Here is a 27,165-nt window from a genome sequence, read left to right on the forward strand (position 1 = left end):
TTCGGTGTTTATGAATATCTAAAATGTATCCGATATTTGCATTCGTGACATGCAATTATATTTTTCATTTCAACGCAAAAGTGCCGTACAACTAATGTATCGCGTGACGCTGGAGTCCCGGGCAGATAGAGTTGTGCGGGAAATGTGTCAGCCAATCACAGAAAGGCGTTGGCACAGAGATTTTTGCGTGAACCGTATATAAACGCGCTGGATTGGGTGCCTAACAGTCAACTGCTGATCGCAGCAATCATGCCTGAACCAGCAAAGTCAGCGCCCAAGAAGGGCTCAAAGAAAGCCGTCACCAAGGCGGCCGGCAAGGGAAAAGGAAAGAGGAGAAAGACAAGGAAGGAGAGTTATGCCATCTATGTCTACAAGGTCCTGAAGCAGGTGCACCCTGACACCGGGATTTCTTCCAAGGCCATGAGCATCATGAACTCCTTCGTCAATGACATCTTTGAGCGCATCGCTTCTGAGGCGTCTCGCCTGGCTCACTACAACAAGAGATCCACCATCTCCTCCAGAGAGATCCAGACCGCTGTGCGCCTCCTGCTACCCGGTGAGCTGGCCAAGCATGCTGTGTCAGAGGGCACCAAGGCTGTGACTAAGTACACCAGCTCCAAGTAACTTTGTATGATTATATCAACCCCCAACGGCTCTTTTAAGAGCCACCCACCTTCACTTGAGAGTCGGGACACTGAATACTTCATAACTCGTGGAAATACATTGCGCTAGAAATATTATAATATTAATTTAACAAATTATAATTGGTGTAAATTTCCATCCAATTCTCAATTCATTCCAAATTATTGCTTTAAATCTTACAATTCAATAATTTACATAGATATCCATCCATCCATCCATTTCTACCGCTTATTCCCTTTGGGGTCGCGGGGGGCGCTGGCGCCTATCTCAGCTACAATCGGGCGGAAGGCGGGGTACACCCAGGACAAGTCGCCACCTCATCACAGGGCCAACACAGATAGACAGACAACATTCACACTCACATTCACACACTAGGGCCAATTTTAGTGTTGCCAATCAACCTATCCCCAGGTGCATGTTTTTGGAAGTGGGAGGAAGCCGGAGTACCCGGAGGGAACCCACGCATTCACGGGGAGAACATGCAAACTCCACACAGAAAGATCCCGAGCCTGGATTTGAACCCAGGACTGCAGGAACTTTGTATTGTGAGGCAGACGCACTAACCCCTCTGCCACCGTGAAGCCCTTACACAGATATGTTATTTGAAAATACACAACTTTTTCAACTTTAGTAGCACATTAGTTATATTCTTGGAATTTGAATTTTATTTGGTATACATGGATTACCGATTGCAAAATGATAAGGGTAATCCTTGCGGCCAATTTGTGTGTCATAGCTTTGTATATTCGCCTGTGGAAGTTTCCTAAATTATTTTCGCGCTTTTGCTTTGACAATGTCGTCAATTTTGGGTAATGGGCTACAAGTCGCTAGAAGACGGCAATTACTTTGTGTGTGGATGGGTACAGGAAATTAAACTGGCTACAAAGGAAGATAAATGTGTGCTCATTGCTCGTGATGCTACCCAGTCTAGGTGGGTAACATAAGGTCTGTATTAAACAGCAAATGTTTAAGTCTAATAAACACATCCAAACACATTATTTAATTACCTTATGAGACCTTTTATCATCGACAAGGAAAACATACCATACTTCCTTGAATTGCCGACGGGGCGCTAATTAATTTAAAAGCTCTCCTCAGTCCTGTGCTTACCAAAGGCATGCGGTAAAAGTAAGCATGTGCTAATTATTTTAAAACCTCTTCTCACTGTGGCACTTACCAAAGGTATGCAGTAAAAATTTGAGTGTGATGTAAGCTCGGACCTTAAATCCTACTGAATAGCTCTTAATCTTCTTCCCTTTATGCGATTTAAAATTAACGGTATTGAAATCAGCCTCCTCCATTTTGAAAATGATGACAGGGGAAGTGTCACTAATGACGTCACGAGTTTGACCAGGTGGTAATACTAAGCATGCGCTAATTATTTTGGGAAGCGAGTTTGACCCGGCAGTAATTCAAGGCAGGCGCATATCATATGCCCTGCGGCAATTCAAGGAAACACTGAAATCCAAAGCATATTACCTGTTACAATATAAAACGGATTAGGCCGGTTGGTAGAGCGGCCGTGCAAGCAACTTGAGGGTTCCAGGTTCGATCCCCACTTCCGCCATCCTAGTCACTGCCGTTGTGTCCTTGGGCAAGACCCTATACCCACCTGCCACCCACACGGGTTTAAATGTAACTTAGATATTGGGTTTCACTATGTAAAGCTCTTTGAGTCACGGGAGAAAAGCGCTATATAAATATAATTCACTTCACAAAACCATCAGAGCAAACTTTATGGTGCTTTGCTGGATGTGGAGTAAATCCAGCTCGAATGATTCTAGCCAGCCACAGGTTGTGCCTTTCTGTCGACAGCCACCCGGTTTCTTTTACCTGCTTTACAATGACCTTAAAAATATCGTAGTACTTTGTGGTTCCTTGTCCCGAATTCTTGCATGTTTCTGTAGAGGCGTGTTTGGTTGTGTGTTTGCATACACGCTTTGCTTAGTTTTGACACACAATATGGTGGATGTCATCGGGAAACCCATCTATAGATCTGAAAAAAAAATCAGTGATATTGCACATCACGAGAGCAGTTCGTTTAAAGGAATAGATCAGTAAAGAGAAGAAGAAAAGAAGTATAGCGGCAGGCCAGGCTTTTGAACAGCTTTCTGATTGGCATGGCTCATATATCAAGCCACATCAGGATGTGGTCCAAATCTGATCTTTTCAAATCTGACTTTGATTGATTCATTGATACTTTTATTAGTAGATTGCACAGTACAGTACATATTCCGTACAATTGACCGCTAAATTGTAACACCGGAATACATTTTTCAACTTGTTTAAGTCGGGGTCAATTCATGGAATGCAGTCTAAACGTAAAGCAACGTGAACACGACCCGCATGTGACTTTTTCGTCAGCTTTGGGGGAGCCTGGATATTTCATCAAAAAAATGCTGTTTCGGTAAGCAAAACCTATTTTCAACAGCCAAATTTTCGGTGCGTCAGTAGTGTGCAAACAATAGGTGTAGCTGCACATTGTATATATGTTATATCATTTAATAGTTATGTAGCAGGTATACAACTTATATTGTATGCATTCCACCAAAAATCCCTCACGTTTTATTTGATTTCTCTATAATATCCATTGTCACTTTTATTTTATCAGTTTTTTAGGAAATAGTTCGTTTTGGGAGAATTTGTCATTTTATTTTGAAATCCTACCTTCTTCCGGAAGTGACATTGAGTCCTCACTCGTTGCTGAGACATGCGTGAGGAAGTAAGTGTTTCTCTCTGCTCTAGTGTTTTTAAAGTGTTTGGCTGTGAAACGAGATTATAATGTGCTCTGTTGTTGCTGATATGGTTATGTACACTTGTTCTACTCATAGTTTGAGTGTTTTAGCAAACTTTTTGCTGGTGTACTGCTCGGTGGCGTTTCTCGCTCACACACACACAGTGGCTGCGGCATTTCATTGAAGTTTTCCCTCCATTTTAGATTGGTTTGCTGCTGAGTCCTGTGTTAACGCTGCCGCACTGTTTCCTGTATATTTCATACAGGTATGTTTCTGTTGCTCCCAAAACTTTATTCTATTTTTCTGTACTGTTATATTTATTATTTATTTTCCTATTGTATAAATCATTTCACGGTGGTGTATTCATTTTCAGTGTATTTGTAAATGTGATGTATAGGTTTTGTGATAAATGTGAATGTTTCATATAACATTTTTGTTCATTTAAACTCACTCGTTGCTGAGACATGCGTGAGGAAATTGGTTTGCTGCTGAGTCCTGTGTTAACGCTGCCGCACTGTTTCCTGTATATTTCATACAGGTAAAAATAAATACGCCACCTGTTTCGGCTAAAGGCAACCACAGAGTCCTCTTATCTTCGAAGCAACTACACAACGCAGACTCGAACCGGTTACATTGGTGCCGTGACCCGGATGACATCGTGGATCAACACCAGTTTGATCACCGGAGGTTGTTGAACGTCAGTCACAACAACAACAACAACAAATTAAGGTTTCTTAAAGAGGGTTTCATTGAAGTGACTTTGTCCCAGTAAAAAGGGAGATTTGGTATTATTTATCTTTATTTACAAAGAATGGAAATGGAATTTTTTTTGTGAAAAAAAAAAAGAAAGAAGTGTCAAGTGAAAGATAAGAAGAGAAAAAAAAAACACTTTCCATTTATTAATGTAATTCAATGGTTATATATATATTTGTTTTACTTTTGTTGACATTAACCAAACTATTTTGATAAGAAAAGATGGAATCCAATTTTGTCAATGGGACATCTGTCCGAACTGTTGATTCTGGTTTCGGGAGGGGGGCACAGCTGTTTAATACTCCAATTTCTGGTTTTGGGAGGGGGGCACATATGTTTAATTCTCACGTTGCTGGTTTTGGGAGGGGGGCGCGGCTGTCTGAATCTTCAGTCCCAAGTGCAGGTGTTGTGGGATCACCAGCTCTCAGCTCCACCCATTCAGTTAATGCCCCAGGCAATGTAGCTTCCCCAGCTTTTACTCCCACCTGTCTACCTGTTCACACACCCATTACCCATGGACCGACTTTTTCTCTTTCAACCATCCCAGACAGGAGCGACCCAGCTTTGAGTGACCTCATCACACACATCGCCCAGCAAGTAGGACAATCTATATCAGCTCAGTTAAAGGGAGAGAGTCAGACGATTGAGGGGACTCAAGCACGAGTTCAGAACTCAGGTGCAGGCCAGTCGCTCGTTGACTCCACGCTTAACCTGACTGGTGTGAAATTAGTCATGCAGTCCGATGTGAGAGAACCTCCTGTGTACAGAGGGGATGGGTCCGACAAGCTCTCGGTACATGAATGGGAAGAACTCATGGACACATACTTGACAAAAAGGAACATACGTCTAGAAGAGCAACATCAGGAGATGTTGTCTAGATTGATGGGAAAAGCTAGAGACATTGTAAAGATAACACTCCGTAGCAATCCATCACTGATGCCTCATGAGAACCCAAAAGTTATTACTGACTTACTGAAACAGCATTTTAGTGGTGTGTCATGTTCCAGTATGCCTCTTGCAGACTTTTATAGCACTGTGCCTCTAGCAGGAGAGAACCCAGTCGAATACTGGATCCGCCTTAACAAAGCTGTTGATGCAGCCGAGGAGGGCTTGAGCAGGCAGGGGCGACATATTGATGATCCCCGTCGAGAGGTAACAATGATGTTTGTCAAATATTGTCCAGATCCCTCCCTTGCTGCAGTACTGCGGTTCAAAGCGCCAGATAAATGGACTGCTGGTGAAATACAGGAGCACGTTGACCGCTATCACATTGACATGAGAGAACAGCTGAACGCCAGAACAAACTGTCTTGCACCAGTAAAACATGTGGCCGCTCATATCCAAACACCTGTGTCTGAGGAAGTGTCTACACATAGCTACCCAGAGTTGCCTCCTGTCCAGACCGAAGTGAGTGCCAACTTTACTCCTCAGGTTGATGATAATTGTCTAAAGACTCTGATTGGCCTGTTTGACCGCACACTCGCCCAGAACAGCCAGGCGCTGGCTCTGAAAAATCAGCCAATGTACAGACAGCGCCCGTTTGACCAGTCACAGAGAAAACCCTGCAAGGTGTGCAAGTCTGTGGAACACACCACTCTAGTGCACTGCAGGCGGGACCACTTGTGTTTGTCTTGCTTTAACCCTGGCCATTTCAAGAGAGAATGTCCAAACTACACTCCCGTGCGGGAGGATCACATTAGACATCCACCTCAGGAGCAGCAAGGTTTAAACTAACTGACCCGCATTGGGAGGGGGGACGTGTGGGTGAGGACAATCAATCCCTCAAAAGTGACAGTAAATTAGAACAGTGCTATTTGGAAGTGTGCAGTGCAGCACCGGCTGGTGTGAAGATAATAGCACAGAACACGCATAGAGTTGAGCCATATGATGAACTATTTTACACTTCAGTCAATGTGAATAATATGTTCCAGATGCAAGGAATGCTTGATTCAGGTTCTATGGCCTGTACTTTCAGTGAAGAAGCAGAAGGAAAGATGCTGAGTGAAAAAATCTTGTTAGGACCAAGACCGATGACACAGGCAGTGGTTTTAATTGGGTGTGGAGGAAAACTCACTAAACCGAAGTGTATGTATGAGGTCGAACTGAAGGTGTATGGGATTAGCTGTATCGTTCCAGTTCTGGTGGTGCCAGGCCAGCGAGATGATCTCATCATCGGTACAAATGTGATCAAGTTTCTCATGCACCAGTTGAAGGCAAGTGATGATTACTGGCGTCTTATCTCTGTTTGCAGTCCCTTGTCATCCCCAGAGGGTGAACAATTCTTGGACCTCATGGCGAATACATCTCGTTGGAGGGGTGAGGAGTTACCAGAAAAGATAGGCACAGTCAAGCTCAAGCAGTCAGTAACTCTTTTAGCGATGCAAGAACACCTCGTCTGGGGCAAGTTGCCTAACGATACGGCTATGTCACCAGGAAGCACTGTGCTGGTTGAGCCGACCTCATCCAGGTCCATGCCACGTAACATCATGATTGGCCGTGTTGTGACACCTCTGTGGGGTGATAGGTGGGTCCCCATGAAGGTCACCAACTTGTCTGATAGACCAGTTACACTGAAGAGAAACTGTAAGCTTGCAGATGTGTCCCCTTGCTTAGCTGTGGAAGATTTTGAACTCCTCCAAGGCTCTTGTCAAATTGACAAAACTTTACTAGGCAAGCACCACACTCCAATAAGTCCTTCAGATCTCAAACAGAGACTACAAGATGTTGGTCTTGGCAAACTTGACATAGAGCACTGTCAGACTAGCTACTCAGGAAAGGAAAAGTTAGTGCGGCTGCTCGAATGTTACAACGATGTCTTCTCCAAGCACGAAATGGACTGTGGTGAAGCGAAGGGCTTTGTCCACCGCATTCGACTTACCGATGATCGGCCATTCCGCCTTCCTTACCGGAGAGTACCCCCCGCTCACTACCACAAGTTACGTCAAGTCTTGACAGAGATGGAGGAGCAAGGGATAATTCGGAAGTCTGTGAGTGACTATGCCTCACCGTTAGTGATGGTATGGAAAAAGGATGGAAACTTGAGGATTTGCACCGATTTCCGCTGGCTGAATGCGAGAACACTCAAGGACGCCCATCCCCTTCCACACCAGTCGGATTGCTTGGCTTCCTTGGGAGGGAATACCTACTTCAGTACCATGGACTTAACGTCCGGCTTCTACAACATCCCCATGGCTGAAGAGGACAAAAAATACACAGCCTTTACCACACCGCTAGGCCTGCATGAGTATAACAGGATGCCGCAAGGACTGTGCAATAGTCCGGCCTCTTTCATGCGCATGATGTTGTGTATATTTGGGGATCTGAATTTCAGTAGCCTGTTATGTTATCTAGATGACTTGCTCGTATTTGCAGCGACTGAAGAGGAGGCCCTACAGAGACTGGAGGTGGTATTCCAGCGCCTGCGACAGCACAACCTGAAGTTAAGTCCCAAAAAATGTCACCTGTTGCGATCGTCCGTCAAGTTTCTGGGTCACATCGTAGATGGAAGCGGAGTGGCCGTGGACCCTGCGAAGGTGGAGGTCATATCCAATATGTCAAGGTCTGATCTCATGGAGGATGACGGCTGTACACCTTCAGTGCGAAGGATCAAATCCTTTTTGGGCATGGTGTTCTTCTACCAGCATTTCATCCCCAACTGCTCTTCCATTGCCAAACCACTTTTTGCTCTGACTGCTGGTCAAAAGAGAAGAGGAAGGAAAAAAATAAATGGTAAGGCAGGAACATTCAGGAAACTCCAACCTGATGACTGGACTCCAGAGTGTGACGTCGCCTTTGTCAGTCTTAAAGAGAGGTTGCTGGACTGTGTGGTCCTCGCACATCCCGACTTCTCACGTCCCCTGATTCTGTCGACGGATGCTTCCTTGGACGGGCTCGGTGCAGTATTGTCACAAGTACCGGCTGGTGAAAGTAAAGCACGGCCCATAGCATTTGCAAGTAAGACCCTAAGCAGTTCTCAAAAAAATTATCCAGCTCATCGGCTCGAGTTTTTGGCGCTGAAGTGGAGTGTGTGTGAAAAATTCAGCCATTGGCTGAAGGGTAATTCCTTCACAGTATGGACCGACAACAATCCACTCACATACATAATGACCAAACCCAAACTCGATGCCTGCGAACAACGATGGGTTGCAAAGCTTGCTCCTTACACATTTAGTCTGAAGCACATCGCAGGAACCAAGAACAAAGTGGCTGACGCTCTCAGCAGGGACCCGTTTGCTAAGACCATTGGGAATAGACTTGTCTCAGAGTCCTACAGCAATCTGCTTGCCGAATCTGATGGATTTGAAGAACATGGAGTGCAGGATATCTTCCGTTTAAAAGTCCAGTGTCACCAGACGAAGAGGACGAAACGAGGTGCGACTCAATCCCGTTGCCCCCCATCTCTGGATGGCGACATTGTGAAGGCTGTTCTTGATTCTCACGACCACTGGGGTACAGCTGCAGAGTCCAGAGCGACAGAAATGGTTCAGTCCATTCAGAACCTTGTTTCACCGGGACACGACCTGCTACCTGTCTTTTCCGTGGAAGAGCTCCAGAAAAGTCAAGAGCTTGACCCAAGCATCTCTAGAGTCATGCCATTTATCAATCGGCAGAGGAGGCCCTCAAGGCGAGAGAAGGACGGTCTGGACACGAGTGCCCTAGTCCTTATCAGACAGTGGGAGAGGCTTAAAGTTATTGATGGGGTGCTCTACAGAGTCGCCAGAGATTCCATGAGCAAACAGAAGAGGCATCAGTTTGTGTTGCCCAAGAGCCTGATAGAAAAGGCCTTGCGCGGTGTGCATGACTTGGCCGGACATCAAGGGCAGGCAAGAACGATTCACCTGGCAAGACAACGCTTCTTTTGGCCTAGAATGGAGCATCAAATTAAGGACTACGTCAAGTGTTGTCAGCGGTGCATCCTGGCCAAGACACCAGAGCCTTCCGCCAGAGCTCCACTTGAGAGTATCAGGACCTCGGCTCCAATGGAACTTGTGTGCTTGGATTTCTGGAGCGCAGAGGATAGCAAGCAGCGTTCAGTGGACGTTCTTGTCCTGACGGATCACTTCACTAAGTTGGCCCATGCCTTTCCCTGTGCAAACCAACAGGCAAAGCAGGTTGCCAAAAAGTTATGGGATAACGTCTTCTGTGTATACGGGTTTCCAAGGCGCATCCACACAGATCAAGGAGCCAACTTTGAGAGTGAGCTCATTGCGGAACTGCTTAAACTATCAGGAGTCTCCAAGTCGCACACTACAGCCTACCACCCCATGGGGAACGGAGGGACCGAGAGATTTAACAGGACTCTTGGGAATATGTTGCGTTCGTTGCCACTGAAAGAGAAAGCTAAGTGGCCCCAGCAAATCCAAACCCTGACATTTGCATATAATGCAACGGTGCATGAAACAACTGGATACGCACCATTTCATCTCATGTTTGGGCGGGTTCCGAGGCTCCCCGTTGATGTGATGTTCAAACAGGTCCTACATGACTCGGTGGTCGTTGATTATAACGGCTATGTAACATCTCTTATGTCTTACCTCCATGAAGCGGCCAGTATCGCTCAAAGGCATGCTATCAAAGAACAAGACAAGCAAGCCAGAGGTTACAATCGGAAGGTCAAGGGGACTTACCTGAATGTGGGAGACCGAGTACTCCTCGCCAACAAAGGCGAAAAGGGAAAGAAGAAACTTGCAGACAAGTGGGAACCAACAGTCTACACTGTCATGGACAGCAACCCGCAGACTCATGTCTACAAGTTGGAAGATGACAAAGGAAAAACAAAGGTGGTACATCGTAACCTTATCCTGGACATCAGCTTTCTGCCCATGGAGTCTGCTGATGGAGACACTTCATTAACTGAGGACAGTCCTGATGATTCAGAGGACGAGTGTCAAATGGAGGATCTCATCAACTCTTTGGAGGGGGAGAGTTCGCAGGATAGGACGAGTGCATGGGTATTGAGCGGGGCTGAAGAATCCGCCAGTCATCAACCCAGTGACGAAGTGTCTAATGATGCTGCCCAGTCTGATATGGAGCAAGACTCTTCTGATACAGAGATAGAACAGTCAGTGACACCAAATTCAGTTTCAGTGATTGATGCCAGCAGTATCCGATCGTTTCAACCAGTCACATTGCGAGCAGTTGACACAGCAGACACAGTGTCAGGGGTTGCCACAGGCCATGTCCCAACTGTTATCCTTGACACAATGTTACCAGTTGGGGGACGGGGTCGAGTAAGCCGGTCATCCACACATAAAGGCAGTTTGTTTAGAACACGTGCTGGCAGGGTTGTTAAGAAGGTCAGCCGCCTAGTAGAGACAATGGCTCAGGTACCGATTTTCATGGGGGGTTCTTAAACTCATCTGGTTGGTAATCAGAGTGCCTTCTTGCCCTATTCTGTTCTGAAGAGTTGTACTATGTTTTTCTTTTTTTTCTGGGATATTGTGTCTATTGTGTTGTTGTTTGTATTTTGTTTTGCACTTTGCCACTGTAAGATGGTGCTTAATGTGTATCCTTGCAAGTGTGATTTAAGAGTAAAGTGGGCCGGGTAGTTTGGTGTACACGGCACCAGACGATTCTGGGAGGGACTAGGGCTTGCGCAACCCTTTGATTTCTCTAAACCTGTATGTCAGGTAGCTCTCAAGTTGAATATGAAGATTAGATCTCAATGTAAACCCGTGCGTATGGCCCAGTGTTACTGGTAATGTCCAGTCAGCTGCTCAGGATTTTGGTGTAATTCAGGAGGGGTGAATGTAGCAGGTATACAACTTATATTGTATGCATTCCACCAAAAATCCCTCACGTTTTATTTGATTTCTCTATAATATCCATTGTCACTTTTATTTTATCAGTTTTTTAGGAAATAGTTCGTTTTGGGAGAATTTGTCATTTTATTTTGAAATCCTACCTTCTTCCGGAAGTGACATTGAGTCCTCACTCGTTGCTGAGACATGCGTGAGGAAGTAAGTGTTTCTCTCTGCTCTAGTGTTTTTAAAGTGTTTGGCTGTGAAACGAGATTATAATGTGCTCTGTTGTTGCTGATATGGTTATGTACACTTGTTCTACTCATAGTTTGAGTGTTTTAGCAAACTTTTTGCTGGTGTACTGCTCGGTGGCGTTTCTCGCTCACACACACACAGTGGCTGCGGCATTTCATTGAAGTTTTCCCTCCATTTTAGATTGGTTTGCTGCTGAGTCCTGTGTTAACGCTGCCGCACTGTTTCCTGTATATTTCATACAGGTATGTTTCTGTTGCTCCCAAAACTTTATTCTATTTTTCTGTACTGTTATATTTATTATTTATTTTCCTATTGTATAAATCATTTCACGGTGGTGTATTCATTTTCAGTGTATTTGTAAATGTGATGTATAGGTTTTGTGATAAATGTGAATGTTTCATATAACATTTTTGTTCATTTAAACTCACTCGTTGCTGAGACATGCGTGAGGAAATTGGTTTGCTGCTGAGTCCTGTGTTAACGCTGCCGCACTGTTTCCTGTATATTTCATACAGGTAAAAATAAATACGCCACCTGTTTCGGCTAAAGGCAACCACAGAGTCCTCTTATCTTCGAAGCAACTACACAACGCAGACTCGAACCGGTTACAGTTAGAATAAATAAATACAATGTATAATATAAGTTCATTTTTATAATATAATGTAATTAAAAATATATTTCCTTTGTTTAATTAATTCAAGTATGTTTTATTTTTGTTGCAAAACTGAATAGGAGGGTGACCTATTTTTTGCTCCGCTTTGGTCACATTGTTGGGGAAGACAATTAATATGTGAGGGAATAAGTGAAGCAGCATGAGACTGCAAACATTTGCTAGAAGACATTTATAGAGTTTGGGCTTGAAAATAAACTTTATTCCCTCTGAGGCCAAGAGGTAGGATTCTTTCTGAAATTGATTTTTTTTTATTTGATGTCAGACTAATTGTAAGTTCTGATTTTCTTATTTATTTGTTCTGACAACATTATTTTGGCATTGTTAACAATAAGGCGGGGCTGAAATAAATGTCTGTATGAGAAAAGCAAACAACTTGAGCCTTGATTAAGACCTTGGAGGGAGTAACAATTGACTATATGCAACATATGAATATTTTGTGATACAACTCCAAAGAAAGTTAGTTGAAGGATGGGGATTAAGCTGTGGCGTATTTCCTTACATGTGAGTTAAGAAATAAAGCTAACGATCCACACTAATGTCCTTGCATTCTTTAACAGCCATAAAAAGATGAGATGCCCCTTAATTATATTTTACTATATAAATCCATTCACTAATATCACTTTAATGCCACATAAAAATTACCATAGTATTTTAAAAAAAACCCTAACATTTAGTGTGGCAACTATAAATGTGGTAGACACAGCCTTGTACATTTACCTGAATCCAGGCAAGTTCCTTTGTTGTCACTTTATCGAGCTGCGCATACGAGTGAGGTCGAGGCCACACCAAGGTCTATAGACTGTTTCACTCAGGCCTGACAGAGTACGCGATTAACTTTCGCGAACGTACTGACACAGAGAACTGACTGTGTTGAGACGTGAATCACGTTCGCGAACATACTGACGCAGGGAACTGACTGTGTCGAGACGTGAATCACGTGAGCGAACGTACTGACGCAGAAAACTGACTGTGTTGAGACGTGAATCACGTTCGCGAACGTACTGACGCAGGGAACTGACTGTGTCGAGACGTGAATCACGTTCGCGAACGTATTGACGCAGGGAACTGACTGTGTCGAGACGTGAATCACGTGAGCGAACGTACTGACGCAGAGAACTGACTGTGTTGAGACGTGAATCACGTTCGCGAACGTACTGACGCAGGGAACTGACTGTGTCGAGACATGAATCACGTTCGCGAACGTACTGACGCAGGGAACTGACTGTGTCGAGACGTGAATCACGTGAGCGAACGTACTGACGCAGAGAACTGACTGTGTTGAGACGTGAATCACGTTCGCGAACGTACTGACGCAGGGAACTGACTGTGTCGAGACGTGAATCACGTTCGCGAACGTACTGACGCAGGGAACTGACTGTGTCGAGACGTGAATCACGTGAGCGAATGTACTGACGCAGAGAACTGACTGTGTCGCGGAGGATGACGTCACATTGAGGATCTCGTTCAGTCACTGTGCGCGTCGTTCATTGGGTGCTGAGGGCTTGTGTCGTTCGCCAACTTGACACACATCGATATCTGCCACTGGGGAAGCTGTTACTGACTCATGATTCGCCGACCTGCACACATTTTTTTATTCTATTTTTCATATCGTGTTTATTAGATACCGCTTAAAGAGTGATCATAATTGTTTAAAAAAAATATATATAACCCACATCGGATGTGATATTAAATGAAGAGTGATTTTTATTACATTTTTAATACATGTATGTTTTGTTAGAAACATTACATGTTAAAATAATAAAATGTAATGTGAAAAAGGAAAACTTGTAACACGTTTTAGAATCGTTTTGTTATCTTGTCAAATCCACTGTGAATTGTTAAAATAAATGTAATGTAATAATGTAGAAAATAATTGCATTTCAAACATTTAAGAATATATTTCAATTTTGTCATCAAGTCAAACGTTAAAATGTAAAAATAATAATACCATTTGTAAATTTGTATGTAATTTTTACCACTTTAAAAAACTTTTTGTTTTTTTATTTTGTTTTCAGATCCATTTTAAAATGTCATGTCACACAAAGAAAAGAAGGGAAAAAAAGAAAATAATATTTGTAGCAAAATTTAAATTAATTATTATCTTGTCAGATTCACTTTTAAATGTTAAAATAATCACATTTAATGTAGTAATTAAAAAAATAAAAAACAGTATTTTCAAACTGGCGCATTCTGTGACTCACTGAACCCTCAACGCAGCCAGTTACTCATGGGGGCGCGGGGGGGTGGGGGGGGGACTGAGCGAACGATTCGTTCACCGCGGGTTAACGACATGAATCACTCAGTGAACGACAACGCTCTCCCTCTCAGGACTCGCAAACCTACTGACAGAGAACTGACTTTGTCGCGGAAGATGACGTCACATCGAGGATCTCGTTCAGTCACTGTGTGCGTCGTTCATTGGGTGCTGAGGGCTTGTGTCATTTGCGAACTGACACACACCGAGATCTGCCGCTGGGGAAGCTGTTACTGACTGACTCATGATTAGGGTTGTGTACCGTTTAAATTTGAACGATTCCGATTCCGATTCTTTGTTTCGATTCCGATTCCTGACGATTCTCGATTCCGATTCTTCTTGTACCATGCCGGGATCAATGTGTTTGATAGGTAGTCCCTGGAAGGTGGTCTGTATTTTGGGTTGAGAGTTTTCACCATATCCCTGCAAACATAAACAAACATGTAATGTTGCTGTTACTGTTTAGCCCAGTATCAATTAGCTTAGCTCTAACGTTATTGCCTAACTAACCTAAATGTTGGAGATTCCACCTCTGAAAAGGGATGCAGTCTTTTGATTATGAGACCTTTCTGTGGCACTCTTCCGTCTGTGGCACCGACATCTTCCCCATTGCTGCCACGGTGAACGAAGTACGCTGAGCACATTGCAGAGCCTGGCTAGCAGGTTGTAAATTGTCTATTAAAAAATACGCTTGCTAATTTGTTAGCTGCCTCAACATTGGCACAAAACACATTATTACATATGTATTGTTTTACTTACCGGATTCGGACTGCAGTACAGTCACCGAGGTGCCAAGCTGGGCATCGGAGGCAGAGGAGGACGGTCGGAGAAGCGCGTCGAAGACGGGACACGCATTTATTTGTACTCCATGAACTCGGAGGTGCTTCATCATGTTCGACGCGCACCCTCCTAAGCACGAAACAGTCCTGTCGCACGTGTTGCATTTTGCCGAGATTTCATTTTTTTTTTGTAAAATAAAGCCACACTTTCGACCGCCGACGGCCGCTATCTATGCTTGACTGACTCGCTCGGCTACATAGGCTCGGCTATGCTAACACTTCCGGCGGTGGGCGCTTCTTCGTTGGTGTTCAGCGGCTTCTTCTTCCGGTCGGCGGACTGGGTATCAAAACTAGGAATGAAATTTAAACTCTTGAACGACTCCGGGAGAATCGGAAAGTCAGTCCCGGTTCCAATCAATACTCGATACCCAACCCTACTCATGATTCGTCGACTTGCAGACAGAACTGCTGCTGCAGAAGTGATTCTGTGTGAATCTTTTCAATGAATCAATTTAAGGAACTGATTCTGGTGAGTCAGTACTGTCCAAAGAACTGCTGATCCCATCACTATACCTACTGTGTCTGCAAAATTTTTAAATGCTTTTTTTTTCAAACACATCCATGTAAACAATTAACTTGCAAATTTTAAATAATAATTAGGAATGCATTGAGAATTGAAAGGGAATTTACACAATTCATAGTTTTGTTAATTGATATTATCAATTTCAAGCATTATGTGGCATTTGTCACGACTCCATGAGCAAAATGTGCTATGCATTTCCACGAGTTATAAAGTTTTCAGGGTCCCGACTCTTAAGTGAAGGTGGGTGGCTCTTAAAAGAGCCGTTGGGGGTTGATATAATCATACAAAGTTACTTGGAGCTGGTGTACTTAGTCACAGCCTTGGTGCCCTCTGACACAGCATGCTTGGCCAGCTCACCGGGCAGCAAGAGGCGCACAGCGGTCTGGATCTCTCTGGAGGAGATGGTGGATCTCTTGTTGTAGTGAGCCAGGCGAGACGCCTCAGAAGCGATGCGCTCAAAGATGTCATTGACGAAGGAGTTCATGATGCTCATGGCCTTGGAAGAAATCCCGGTGTCAGGGTGCACCTGCTTCAGGACCTTGTAGACATAGATGGCATAACTCTCCTTCCTTGTCTTTCTCCTCTTTCCTTTACCCTTGCCGGCCGCCTTGGTGACGGCTTTCTTTGAGCCCTTCTTGGGCGCTGACTTTGCTGGTTCAGGCATGATTGCTGTGAATAGCAGTTGACTGATTAACACCCAATCCAGCGCGTTTATAGACGGTTCACGCAAAAACCTCTGTGCCAACGCCTTTCTGTGATTGGCTGACACATTTCCCGCACAACTCTGTCTGCCTGGGACTCCAGCGTCACGAGATACATTTGTTGTACGGCACTTTTGCGTTGAAATGAAAAATATAATTGCATGTCACGAATGCAAATATCGGATACATTTTAAATATTCATAAACACCGAGGCTATTTTTTTAATGCCCCCTTGCTTACATCGGAGGATGTGTGTGAACTGTGAAGATACCTGAATGTGAAATGGAACTGAACTTGTAAAATTTGCAAAAGTAAAACATTACCACAGAAGGTGTATGTTATAGTTTAGAGTTCAGTTTTAGAACTAGCAACAGAACTAGTAGAATTCTCACCTCACTGAGACATGTGAGAAATTACACACTCGCTTCTTTGTAAGCAGGTTGCCATATCCTTACCACATCCCTACCGCTTGCCCCTTTCATCATTATTGATTAATCACACGTTAAATAAGTAACATTAGCAAATAAATTTGGTATTTTGAACAGATCTTTTGAGTGAACAATGGTAGCCTTCCGTTCAGGAGACCTTTTTTATGCACATATCTCATCACTTGTCAACTAGAAAATGAGTCAGTCAAATGAGGTGTCGCAACGATTCATCTTCGAATGGCCTGTTTTATTCTTATTGGATCCTTTATTCTGATCCATTGTTAAACATTCATGCACATTGACTGCCACAGGAGCTGAGGTAAAAATAACTGATTGGAATTATATTTGAGGCATAATTGCGTGAGGACATGTACTCTTAGTGGTGTGGGTGGCCCTTAAAAGGACCTTTGATTTTGAGTATTTGAAAGCGATCTGTTTACCCTCCAAAGCCGTACAGGGTACGTCCCTGCCGCTTGAGTGCATAGACCACATCCATGGCGGTCACGGTCTTTCTCTTTGCATGCTCCGTGTAAGTGACAGCGTCACGAATGACGTTCTCCAAGAAAACCTTCAACACACCGCGAGTCTCTTCATAGATCAGGCCGGAGATTCGCTTGACTCCGCCGCGACGAGCCAGACGACGGATCGCTGGTTTGGTGATACCCTGGATGTTATCACGGAGAACTTTGCGGTGCCTCTTGGCGCCACCTTTGCCGAGTCCCTTCCCTCCTTTGCCTCTTCCAGACATGACGTAAGACTGACGTTATCAGAATGTACTGATCATTGTATCGCGGAGAGGCCTGTTTAATACATAACTGCGGACCTGAGAGAGGACTGTTCCATCATCTGGGTTTGCCAGTCATTCAGTGAGCAGCACCCCTCCCCCATGACTTCAACGTGAAGAATTACATTCTTTATTTTGCATTGTTTTATTAAATGTTATTGAAATGGAGCAATTACTCGTGCAAAATGCAGGTAAATGGTGCAATTTAAGTGTATAGGATTATATTACATCAGATTACAAATAAAATAGTTTCCACTTCATGCTCACTTGATTTGCTGGTTTTTTGAAGTACCTAGTTAAAATGGAAACTAAACTACGGAGGAATTTTAACCTATTCTCGATTTTAGAATACATATACACATTCTCATCAAACACAATACTCGTAATTGAATCGAATCAAGACACACCAAATTCTGCATATAATTGTGTATTAATAATTTTTGGAAATGTCGACAAAAAGAGTGGAATACAATCCTGGCCTGAAGTGTTTTATGACATGCTTGTTAAAATAATGAAATGTCGGCATGTATGTAGCCAAAGCGCTTTAATAAAATGTTTTCAAAAGGACAAACTTGTAATTTCCCTTCAGAGATTAATAAAGAATTTCTGATTCTGAAAACATTAGCATTCTTCCAATATAAATCATTTTGCACAAATTACATTTATTTTGGTATTGCTTTTTTGTACAGATTGTTTGTATGACAACACAAAGCATTTCATGTTAAAATCAAACGTGATCAACCAATATGTGCACACTATGCATATTTATACACAAATTGAAGACATTGTAATTATGCATTTGATTATACTCAGATTTGGGTGAAGACAGAATGCTTTCATGTACTTGAATATATTTTATAATGGACCCATACTTTGTATTGCCACTGGGGTGCGGGATCTTCCAATATAAACCACAGGGACCAATCTCGGTTTGGCTCTAGCTCTTTCAAGACAGATTGGTTGAGTGTATTGCGCACAGGATGACAGCCATGTAATAATTGGAGTGACGTTTTCGAAGCCTCTTCAATGGAATCAAGCTCATTACCTAGAAGTGGGTGGCTCTTAAAAGAGCCGTTTTGGGGGTCTTCCTAGCAGACAAATTTTACTTCTTGGCAGCCTTCTCGGTCTTCTTGGGCAGAAGAACAGCCTGGATGTTGGGTAAAACACCGCCCTGGGCAATAGTCACTCCGCCAAGGAGTTTGTTGAGCTCCTCGTCATTACGGACGGCCAGCTGCAGATGGCGGGGGATGATCCTAGTTTTCTTATTGTCGCGAGCAGCGTTGCCGGCCAACTCCAAGATCTCAGCAGTCAAATACTCGAGCACTGCCGCCAGGTAGACGGGGGCGCCGGCACCGATACGCTCGCCGTAGTTGCCTTTGCGGAGCAGCCTGTGGACACGACCCACCGGGAACTGAAGCCCTGCCCGGGATGATCGGGTCTTAGCCTTGGCTCTCGCCTTACCGCCAGTTTTGCCGCGTCCAGACATGGTATATACTTGAGTGAGAAGTAACTCAATAACAACCAAGTGAGGGAACAGACTGTATATACACAAGACTGGTGTGCAATGATTGGTTAACTGAAGCGGGAAAAGGTTCGGCCAATCAGAAAACGGCTACTTCAACGTCACTCAAAGTCGTTTTGAAATATTCATTATTTTATGCTTTACCATAACATTAAAAATGATGGTGATACCCTGGATGTTATCACGGAGAACTTTGCATGATAAAAAATATGTAGTTGCTCAATACTAAAAGCCAGAAATGTATTGTCATGATATTAAACATGTGCTTTTTGAATAAGTACATTTATTGTCAGTCTATAAAACCAATATGCTCCTCGCTGTACAATAAAAAACAACTTTTCAATAGTTGGTTTTTATTTTTTAATTTGACACATTTGCAATACGTTGTTTACTGGGAGGACCACTCAAAGAAGAATAAATTAGTTCCCTTAATCAAAGTGAACATGAAGTTAATTTACATGTGTTGCTTCCAGTATTGTGGATGGAGTTTGGTGCGACTGAACGTGCATACGCTTAAAAAGCAACCAAGTAACTAGAAAAAAACCTGGTATAGCGTCCTCCTTCTAGTGTGTAGTGATGTTAAAGACAATATACACTTCATTGCACATGTACTATAGTAATATAGCCATTAAAGGCCTACTGAAATGAGATTTTCTTATTTAAACGGGGATAGCAGGTCCATTTTATGTGTCATACTTGATCATTTCGCGATATTGCCATATTTTTGCTGAAAGGATTTAGTAGAGAACATCTACGATAAAGTTCGCAACTTTCGGTGCTAAGACAAAAGCCCTGCCTCTACCGGAAGTCGCAGACGATGACGTCGCAAGTGTGGGGGCTCCTTACATATTTACATTGTTTATAATTGAAGCCTCCAACTAAAATTGCTATTCGAACCGATAAAACGACAATTTCCCCATTAATTTGAGCGAGGATGAAAGAGTCGTGTTTGAGGATATTGATAGCGAAGGGCCAGAAAAAAAAAAAAAAAACACGATTGGGACGGATTCCAATGTTTTTAGACACATTTAATAGGATAATTCTGGGAAATCCCTTATCTTTCTATAGTGTTGCTAGTGTTTTAGTGAGTTAAATAGTACCTGATAGTCGGAAGGGTTTGTCCACGGGTGTGTTGACGCGCAGTGTCTCAGGGGAGTCGACGGCAGGTATGGACGACACAAGCTCAGCTTTTCTCCGGTAAGAAGTGACTTTTTAATTACAATTTTCTCACTGAAACCTGCTGGTTGACATTCCGTCTTGATTCATGCTCGCTTGACCGCTGTGATCCATAGTAACATTTCACCTCCAGGAATTTTAAACAAGGAATAACCGTGTGTTTTTGTGGCTAAAGGCTAAAGCTTCCCAACTCCATCTTTCTACTTTGACTCCTCCAATATTAATTGAACAAATTGCAAAAGATTCAGCAACACAGATCTTCAAAATACTGTGTAATTATGCCGTTAAAGCAGACGACATTTAGCTGTGTGTGTGTTCAGCGCTCATATTTCCTTAAAACCCGTGACGTCTTGCGTACACGTCATCATTACACAACGTTTCCAGGACGAAACTCCCGGAAAATTTAAAATTGTAATTTTTTAAACTAAAAAGGACGTATTGGCATGTGTTGCAATGTTAATATTTCATCATTGATGTATAAACTTTCAGACCGTGTGGTGGGTAGTAGTGGGATTCAGTAGGCCTTTAAGTGCTTCATAATTCAACTAGTTTTGCAGCAGCACAAGAATGTCTGTGTACTTTATATATGCACTTTAAACATGCAAAAGGGTTTCCTTGCATGTTGATTTTAGAACTAATGTACACTTCACTGCACATGCAATATATCACCATGTTCCATCCATCCATTTTCTACCGCTTATTCCCTTTTGGGGTCGCGGGGGGCGCTGGCGCCTATCTCAGCTACAATCAGGCGGAAGGCGGGGTACACCCTGGACAAGTCGCCACCTCATCGCAGGGCCAACACAGATAGACAGACAACATTCACACTCACATTCACACACTGGGGCCATAATAGAATTCTATGAGTTTTGGGTTTCAGCAGCACAGTCGTGCGCATTAACACTGAAAAAAAAGATGCACAATTTTACCAGGGCTTTGTGTAGGTTAAAGATAATGTACATGTCATAGTACGCCGAGTATATCTAAATAAACATAACAGGGGGTGTAATGCTGTTGGCTATTGTTGCTTTTTTCAGGCTTCTTTCTGATTGGACAAAATGTGCATTGACAGCAAGTAAGTGTATGCATTCGTGTGTGGACAGACCGTTTTAAAACTACACTTGTGGGGATGGAGATCATTTTCACCCCAAATATGTGTTTTTGAAACTCTCCAGGTTCATGTGGAGATGGCCTTAGAGCACATACAATGTAGCAGTTATAGGGTTGGTCAGCCTATGGTCTGCATAGTAAGTGATCAAACAGCATCATCTACTGGTCTTAGCTGGCATTGCACATTTGGGTAAACGGTCACCCAAATTGGGGCGAGGACAGTGTATTTTTCAACCTTTTTTGAGGCAAGGCACATTTATTTCATTAAAAAATCCGAAGGCACAGCTCCAGCAGGAAACTCTAAAAAAATTAAACTCCACCAGGTCGTTGTGCCTTATTTTGAGTTTGTTGGTGTTTTCCTCTGTGTAGTGCAGTGGTTTTAACCTGGGTTCGATCAAACCCTAGGGGTTCGGTGAGTCGGCCTCAGGGGTTCGAACGACCCTCCGCAGCCGAGGTCGAGACACACCCAACTAATCGTGCAAATATAAACTTCTCCATATCGGTGTATTATGGACACGGCCACAGCAGAAGTCAGACTGATTTGCAGGTGTGTAATTTGTTGTGAGTTCCTGAATTATGTTTGTTTTGTTCTTTGAACAAGGTTATATTTGCACATGGCTCATTTTGTGCACCGGTAAAAAAAAACAACTTTGACTTGAATTTGAAAAAAATATATATATTTTTCACTAAAGAAGGGTTCGGTGAATGCACATATGAAACTGGTGGGGTTCGGTACCTCCAACAAGGTTAAGAACCACTGGTGTAGTACTTTAGTTCTTGTCTTGCGCTGTTATTTTGGTGGCCATTCCTGTTGTAGCAGTTTCATGTCTTCCTTTGAGCGCGATTCCACCCACCTGCTTTGTGTTAGCAAACAAGGCTATTTACATTGTTGCAATCCTTCTTTGTGTGGACATTGTTGATTGTCATGTACTTTGAGGACGCCGTAAGTTTTTGCTGTCATCCAGCATTCTGTTTCAGTTTACTTTGTAGCCAGTTCAGTTTTACTTTTGTTTTGCATAGCCATAGCCGTTTCCATTCCATTTTGTTCATTTTTGGTTAAAGCATTACATACCTTTTTACCTGCATGCTGCCTCCCGCTGTGGTCTGCATATTGGGATCACAACAAACCATCCTCGTCTTACCCTTCACATTCCAACTTTTACAAAGCAATTAACTACCTGCTGCCACCTACTGACATGGAATATTACATGGTTACTCTGCAGAGCTCTTCTCAGCACAGACACTGAGCAATGGCACATTATTTGCAGATTATAATTATTGATTTGCATAAAATATTTTTCGGATCAGTTAGGTGAAGTTGCATAAAATTTCCTTGCTAGAATTAATGTATGTTTGAATGTAAACATGCTATTTTCACTCAACATGATTAAAAATTCATCAAAATGGGCTTTACGACATTCCCGTCAGTGACAATAACAGTCAGCTGTTTTGGATATGATCGCTGTGGGGGAAACCACCATAAGTCATAAGAAAGGTGCAACATATTGTCATGTTTTTAGGTCTTATTTAACAACAAATCATGAAGTTAACATGTGTGTTATAAATGATAAATAGGTTGCACTTGTATAGCGCTTTTCTACCTTCAAGGTACTCAAAGGGCTTTGACACTACTTCCACATTTACCCATTCACACACACATTCACACACTGAGGGAGGGAGCTGCCATGCAAGGCGCCAACCAGCACCCATCAGGAGCAAGGGTGAAGTGTCTTGATCAGGACACAATGGACGTGACGAAGTTGGTACTAGGTGGGATTTGAACCAGGGACCCTCGGGTTGCGCATGGCCACTCTGACACTGCGCCACGCCGTCCCGTGTTGCTTCGATTTTTGTAGATGGAGTTGGGCACGACCGAGCACACGCGTAAAAAGTGACCAAGCAACTAAAAAAAACATGATAGAGTCCTCCTTGTAGTGTGTACTGATGTTAAAGACAATATACACTTCATTGCACATGTACTATATTACTATATCCATTATTAGGTGCTTTATAATTCCACAAGTTTTGCAGCAGCACATGAACGTCTGTGCGCTTTATTTAGGCCAGTGGTTCTTAACCTTGTTGGAGGTACCGAACCCCACCAGTTTCATATATGCATTCACCGAACCCTTCTTTAGTGAAAAATAAAATGTTATTTTTTTCTTCCAATTCAAGAAAAACTTATGTTTTTTTTATTGGTGCACAAAATGAACCGTGCATGAACATCACCTTGTTCACAAAACAAAACCAACACAGTGTATGATTTCACAACAAATTACACACTTTACACACATTACCATGAATTGATTAACGTGGACCCCGACTTAAACAAGTTGAAAAACCTATTTGGGTGTTACCATTTAGTGGTCAATTGTACAGAATATGTACTGTACTGTGTAAACTGTACTGTTTCATATAATCTGCTAGTAAAAGTTTCATTCAATCAATCAAAAAACCTGCAAATCAGATGGAAAATTAGAGGGAACAATGTTTGGGGGTATCAATAATACGCCAACAGGGAGAAGTTTTTATTTACACGATAATTCGGATGTGTCTATACTTCCGTGGCAGAGGCTCCGCCGAACCCCTGAGGCCGACTCACCGAACCCCTGGGGTTCGATCGAACCCGGGATAAGAACCACTGATTTAGGCCCTTTAAAGGCCTACTGAAATGAGATTTTCTTATTTAAACGGGAATAGCAGGTCCATTCTATGCGTCATACTTGATCATTTTGCGATATTGCCATATTTTTGCTGAAAGGATTTAGTAGAGAACATCCACGATAAAGTTTGCCACTTTTGGTACTTCCTGAAAAAGCCTCGCCTTTACCGGAAGTCGCAGACGATGACGTCACATGTTGAGGGCTCCTCACATATTCACATTGATTTTACTGGGAGCCTCCAACAAAAACAGTTATTCGGACGGAGAAAACGACAATTTCCCCATTAATTTGAGTGAGGATGAAAGATTCGTGTTTGAGGATATTGATAGCGACGGACTAGAAAAAAAAAAAAAAAAAAAACGAGTTAAAAAAAAAAACGCGATAACATTGGGACGTATTCCGATGTTTTTAAACACATTTACTCGGATAATTCTGGGAAATCCCTTATTTTTCTATTGTGTTGCTAGTGTTTTAGTGAGTTTAATTTTACCTGATAGTCGGAGGGGTTTGTCCACGGGTGTCGACGGCAGCTTTATGGACTGTGTCGTCCATAAAGCTGCCGTCGACACCCGGATATCAGCTGAGCTTGTGTCAGCTCAGCTGATATCTGGTAAATGGCGACTTTTTACCAAAATTTTCTGACCGAAACCTGCTAGTTGACATTCGATTGGGATTCATGTCTGCTTGACCGCGCTCTGATCCATAGTAAAGTTTTATCTCCGGGAATTTTAAACAAGGAATCATCGTGTGTTTGTGTGGCTAAAGGCTAAAGCTTCCCAACTCAATCTTTCTACTTTGACTTCTCCATTACTAATTGAACAAATAGCAAAAGATTCAGCAACACAGATGTCCAAAATACTGTGTAATTATGTGGTTAAAGCATACAACTTTTAGCCGTGTGTGTGCTTAGCGCTCATACTACCTAAAAACGTGTGATGTCCTGCATACACATCATTACACAACACTTCCAAGCCTAAACTACCGGGAAATTTAAAATTGTATTTAAGTAAACTAAAAAGGCCGTATTGGCATGTGTTGCAATGTTAATATTTCATCATTGGTATATTTTAATTTTCCTGAAGGAATCAATAAAGTACTATCTATCTATAAACTAGACTGTGTGGTGGGTAGTAGTGGGTTTCAGTAGGCCTTTAAACATGCAAAAGGGTTTCCTTGGCTCGCTAGGGCGTGTTGATTTAAGAAATAACTTACACTTCACTGCACATGCAATTTATCACCATCTTGCTAAAGATGTTAGAATTCTGAATTTTGGGTTTCAGCAGCACAGGCGTGTGCATGCGCATTTTAAACACTGGGGGGAAAAAAATACTCAATGTGTCCAGGGCTCTGTGTAGGTGCAGGCTAGTTTTAAATATAATGTACATGTCGAGTACATCAACATAAACAAAGGAGCTGTAATGCCACTAAGTGGGGTGTTGCTGCTTTTTTCAGGCGATTGGACAAAAAGTGCATTACCGCAAATGTATGTGTTTGTGTGTAGACAGACCGTTTAAAAATTACACTCGTGTGGATGGAGATTATTTAAATCCCAAATATGCATTTTCATGTTCGTGTGGACAAGGCCTTAGAGAACATACATTTTTAAGAAATATACAAGTGGGTCAGACTGAACAGAAAGTGATCTGGTAGCATCATCTAGTGGACATAATCTGCATTACATATAAACTGTCACATTACACAAATGATTCCTCCACTTTGTTAAAGGGAGATGTTGAGGATAAACTCGTGTAGTGGACAACGTGGTGGCTCTGAAAAGAGCCGTTGTGGTGATGAAGACTTTGTAGCTTAAGCTCTCTCGCCGCGAATGCGTCGGGCCAGCTGGATATCTTTGGGCATGATGGTCACTCTCTTGGCGTGGATGGCGCACAAGTTGGTGTCCTCGAACAGACCCACCAGATAAGCCTCGCTGGACTCCTGCAGCGCCATGACAGCCGAGCTCTGGAAGCGCAGGTCCGTTTTGAAGTCTTGAGCGATTTCCCTCACCAGACGCTGGAAGGGCAGTTTGCGGATCAGCAGCTCGGTGGACTTCTGGTACCGGCGGATCTCCCTGAGAGCCACGGTGCCGGGCCTGTAACGGTGAGGTTTCTTCACACCGCCGGTTGCTGGCGCGCTTTTACGGGCGGCCTTTGTGGCCAGCTGCTTCCTGGGGGCTTTGCCGCCAGTGGACTTACGTGCTGTCTGCTTGGTTCTCGCCATTGTGATTTACGCTGAGAGATGTCTTCAACAGCCGCGAACTGCTCTTTTATTTACACCAGAGAGCGCTTATTGGTTCGTTTGAGGAGAACGCGCCCTGGTGCTAAACAACTATTGGAGGAGAAGACTGAGAATTGAGCCAATCGTCAATGACAACTCTACAGCGACATCTAGCGTTGGTAAGTTTTAATGCAGCTTCAATACAGCCTGGTATTTACAGGTATTATTTTATGTCATAATAATGTATTATTGTGTGTGGAAATGTTTATATATTTACACTGCTGGTGTGTCATACAATAAACACATTTAAACATATGTACATATCCTACTAAGTAAGACCTACACTGTTTCAATGTCCATTTCCCTGTTGATGCCATAGTTGATGACTGAAGTACTGATATCAACCAAAGCTCCTCATCCCACCCCCTGGATTGTAGATAATGTAAATAATTCAATGTACATACTATGATGATTGACCTGTGTGATGACTGTATTATGCTGATAGTATATATTTGTACCATGAATTGATTATTGTGGACCCCGACTTAAACAAGTTGAAAAACTTATTCGGGTGTTACCATTTAGTGGTCAATTGTACGGAATATGTACTGAACTGTGCAATCTACTAATAAAAGTATCAATCAATCAATAAAAGTGAAAGTACAAATGAAAAAACATTGAATTTTGTGTAATTTTCTATTGTGGGAAACGAATTGTGCTTAACATTTAAAGGCCTACTGAAACCCACTACTACCCACCACGCAGTCTGATAGTTTATATATCAATGATGAAATATTAACATTGCAACACATGCCAATACGGCCTTTTTAGTTTACTAAATTGCAATTTTAAATTTCCAGGGAGTTTTTTCTTGAAAACGTTGCGTAATGATGACGTGTACGCGTGTCGTCACGGGCTGTTATGAATATGAGCGCTGCGCACACACACAGCTAAAAGTCGTCTGCTTTAACGGCATAATTACACAGTATTTTGGAGATATGTGTTGCTGAATCCTTTGCAATTTTTTCAATTAATATTGGAGAAATCAAAGTAGAAAGATGGAGTTGGGAAGCTTAACCTTTAGCCACAAAAACACACTGTGATTCCTTGTTTAAAATTCACGGAGGTGAGTTTTTTACTATGGATCACAGCG

The 27,165-nt window shown here is 42.8% G+C and overlaps 4 protein-coding genes and 1 long non-coding RNA gene across 6 annotated transcripts; 2 read left to right on the top strand and 3 right to left on the bottom strand.

Moving 5' to 3' along the window:
- Positions 1-15: 15 nt before the first annotated feature.
- Positions 16-787, top strand: LOC133536597 (histone H2B 1/2-like). The gene has a single exon (XM_061877231.1). The coding sequence runs from the start codon at positions 250-252 to the stop codon at positions 622-624; it is 375 nt and encodes a 124-aa protein (XP_061733215.1). The 5' UTR covers positions 16-249; the 3' UTR covers positions 625-787.
- Positions 788-3,158: 2,371 nt separating this feature from the next.
- On the top strand, positions 3,159-11,678 carry LOC133536277 (uncharacterized). Of its 2 annotated transcripts, none has more exons than XR_009802433.1 (2): positions 3,159-4,106; positions 11,306-11,678. It is a non-coding gene; the product is annotated as an uncharacterized LOC133536277 (long non-coding RNA). The 2 variants fall into 2 exon arrangements; XR_009802432.1 differs by having other exon boundaries at positions 3,159-4,074.
- A 1,404-nt stretch (positions 11,679-13,082) lies between these two features.
- LOC133536273 (histone H2B 1/2-like) lies at positions 13,083-16,174 on the bottom strand. The gene is made up of 3 exons (XM_061876682.1): positions 14,812-16,174; positions 14,563-14,708; positions 13,083-14,475 (listed from the first exon to the last, which is right to left on the bottom strand). Exon 1 carries the CDS (start codon positions 16,076-16,078, stop codon positions 15,704-15,706), a length of 375 nt encoding a protein of 124 aa, XP_061732666.1. The 5' UTR covers positions 16,079-16,174; the 3' UTR covers positions 13,083-14,475; positions 14,563-14,708; positions 14,812-15,703.
- Positions 16,175-16,780: 606 nt separating this feature from the next.
- On the bottom strand, positions 16,781-26,019 carry LOC133536276 (histone H3-like). The gene is made up of 3 exons (XM_061876684.1): positions 25,687-26,019; positions 23,116-23,122; positions 16,781-17,300 (listed from the first exon to the last, which is right to left on the bottom strand). Exons 1-3 carry the CDS (start codon positions 26,013-26,015, stop codon positions 16,980-16,982), a joined length of 657 nt encoding a protein of 218 aa, XP_061732668.1. The 5' UTR covers positions 26,016-26,019; the 3' UTR covers positions 16,781-16,979.
- On the bottom strand, positions 17,857-18,832 carry LOC133536272 (histone H2A). The gene has a single exon (XM_061876681.1). The coding sequence runs from the start codon at positions 18,811-18,813 to the stop codon at positions 18,430-18,432; it is 384 nt and encodes a 127-aa protein (XP_061732665.1). The 5' UTR covers positions 18,814-18,832; the 3' UTR covers positions 17,857-18,429.
- Positions 26,020-27,165: the final 1,146 nt, after the last annotated feature.

This window comes from Nerophis ophidion, linkage group LG17, assembly GCF_033978795.1.
Source record: "Nerophis ophidion isolate RoL-2023_Sa linkage group LG17, RoL_Noph_v1.0, whole genome shotgun sequence".
NCBI lineage: Eukaryota > Metazoa > Chordata > Actinopteri > Syngnathiformes > Syngnathidae > Nerophis > Nerophis ophidion.

Bases quoted from the DNA above. Each gene is read 5' to 3' on its own strand.
- LOC133536597 (XM_061877231.1), top strand. From the start codon at position 250: ATGCCTGAACCAGCAAAGTCAGCGCCCAAGAAGGGCTCAAAGAAAGCC.
- LOC133536273 (XM_061876682.1), bottom strand. From the start codon at position 16,078: ATGCCTGAACCAGCAAAGTCAGCGCCCAAGAAGGGCTCAAAGAAAGCC.
- LOC133536276 (XM_061876684.1), bottom strand. From the start codon at position 26,015: ATGGCGAGAACCAAGCAGACAGCACGTAAGTCCACTGGCGGCAAAGCC.
- LOC133536272 (XM_061876681.1), bottom strand. From the start codon at position 18,813: ATGTCTGGACGCGGCAAAACTGGCGGTAAGGCGAGAGCCAAGGCTAAG.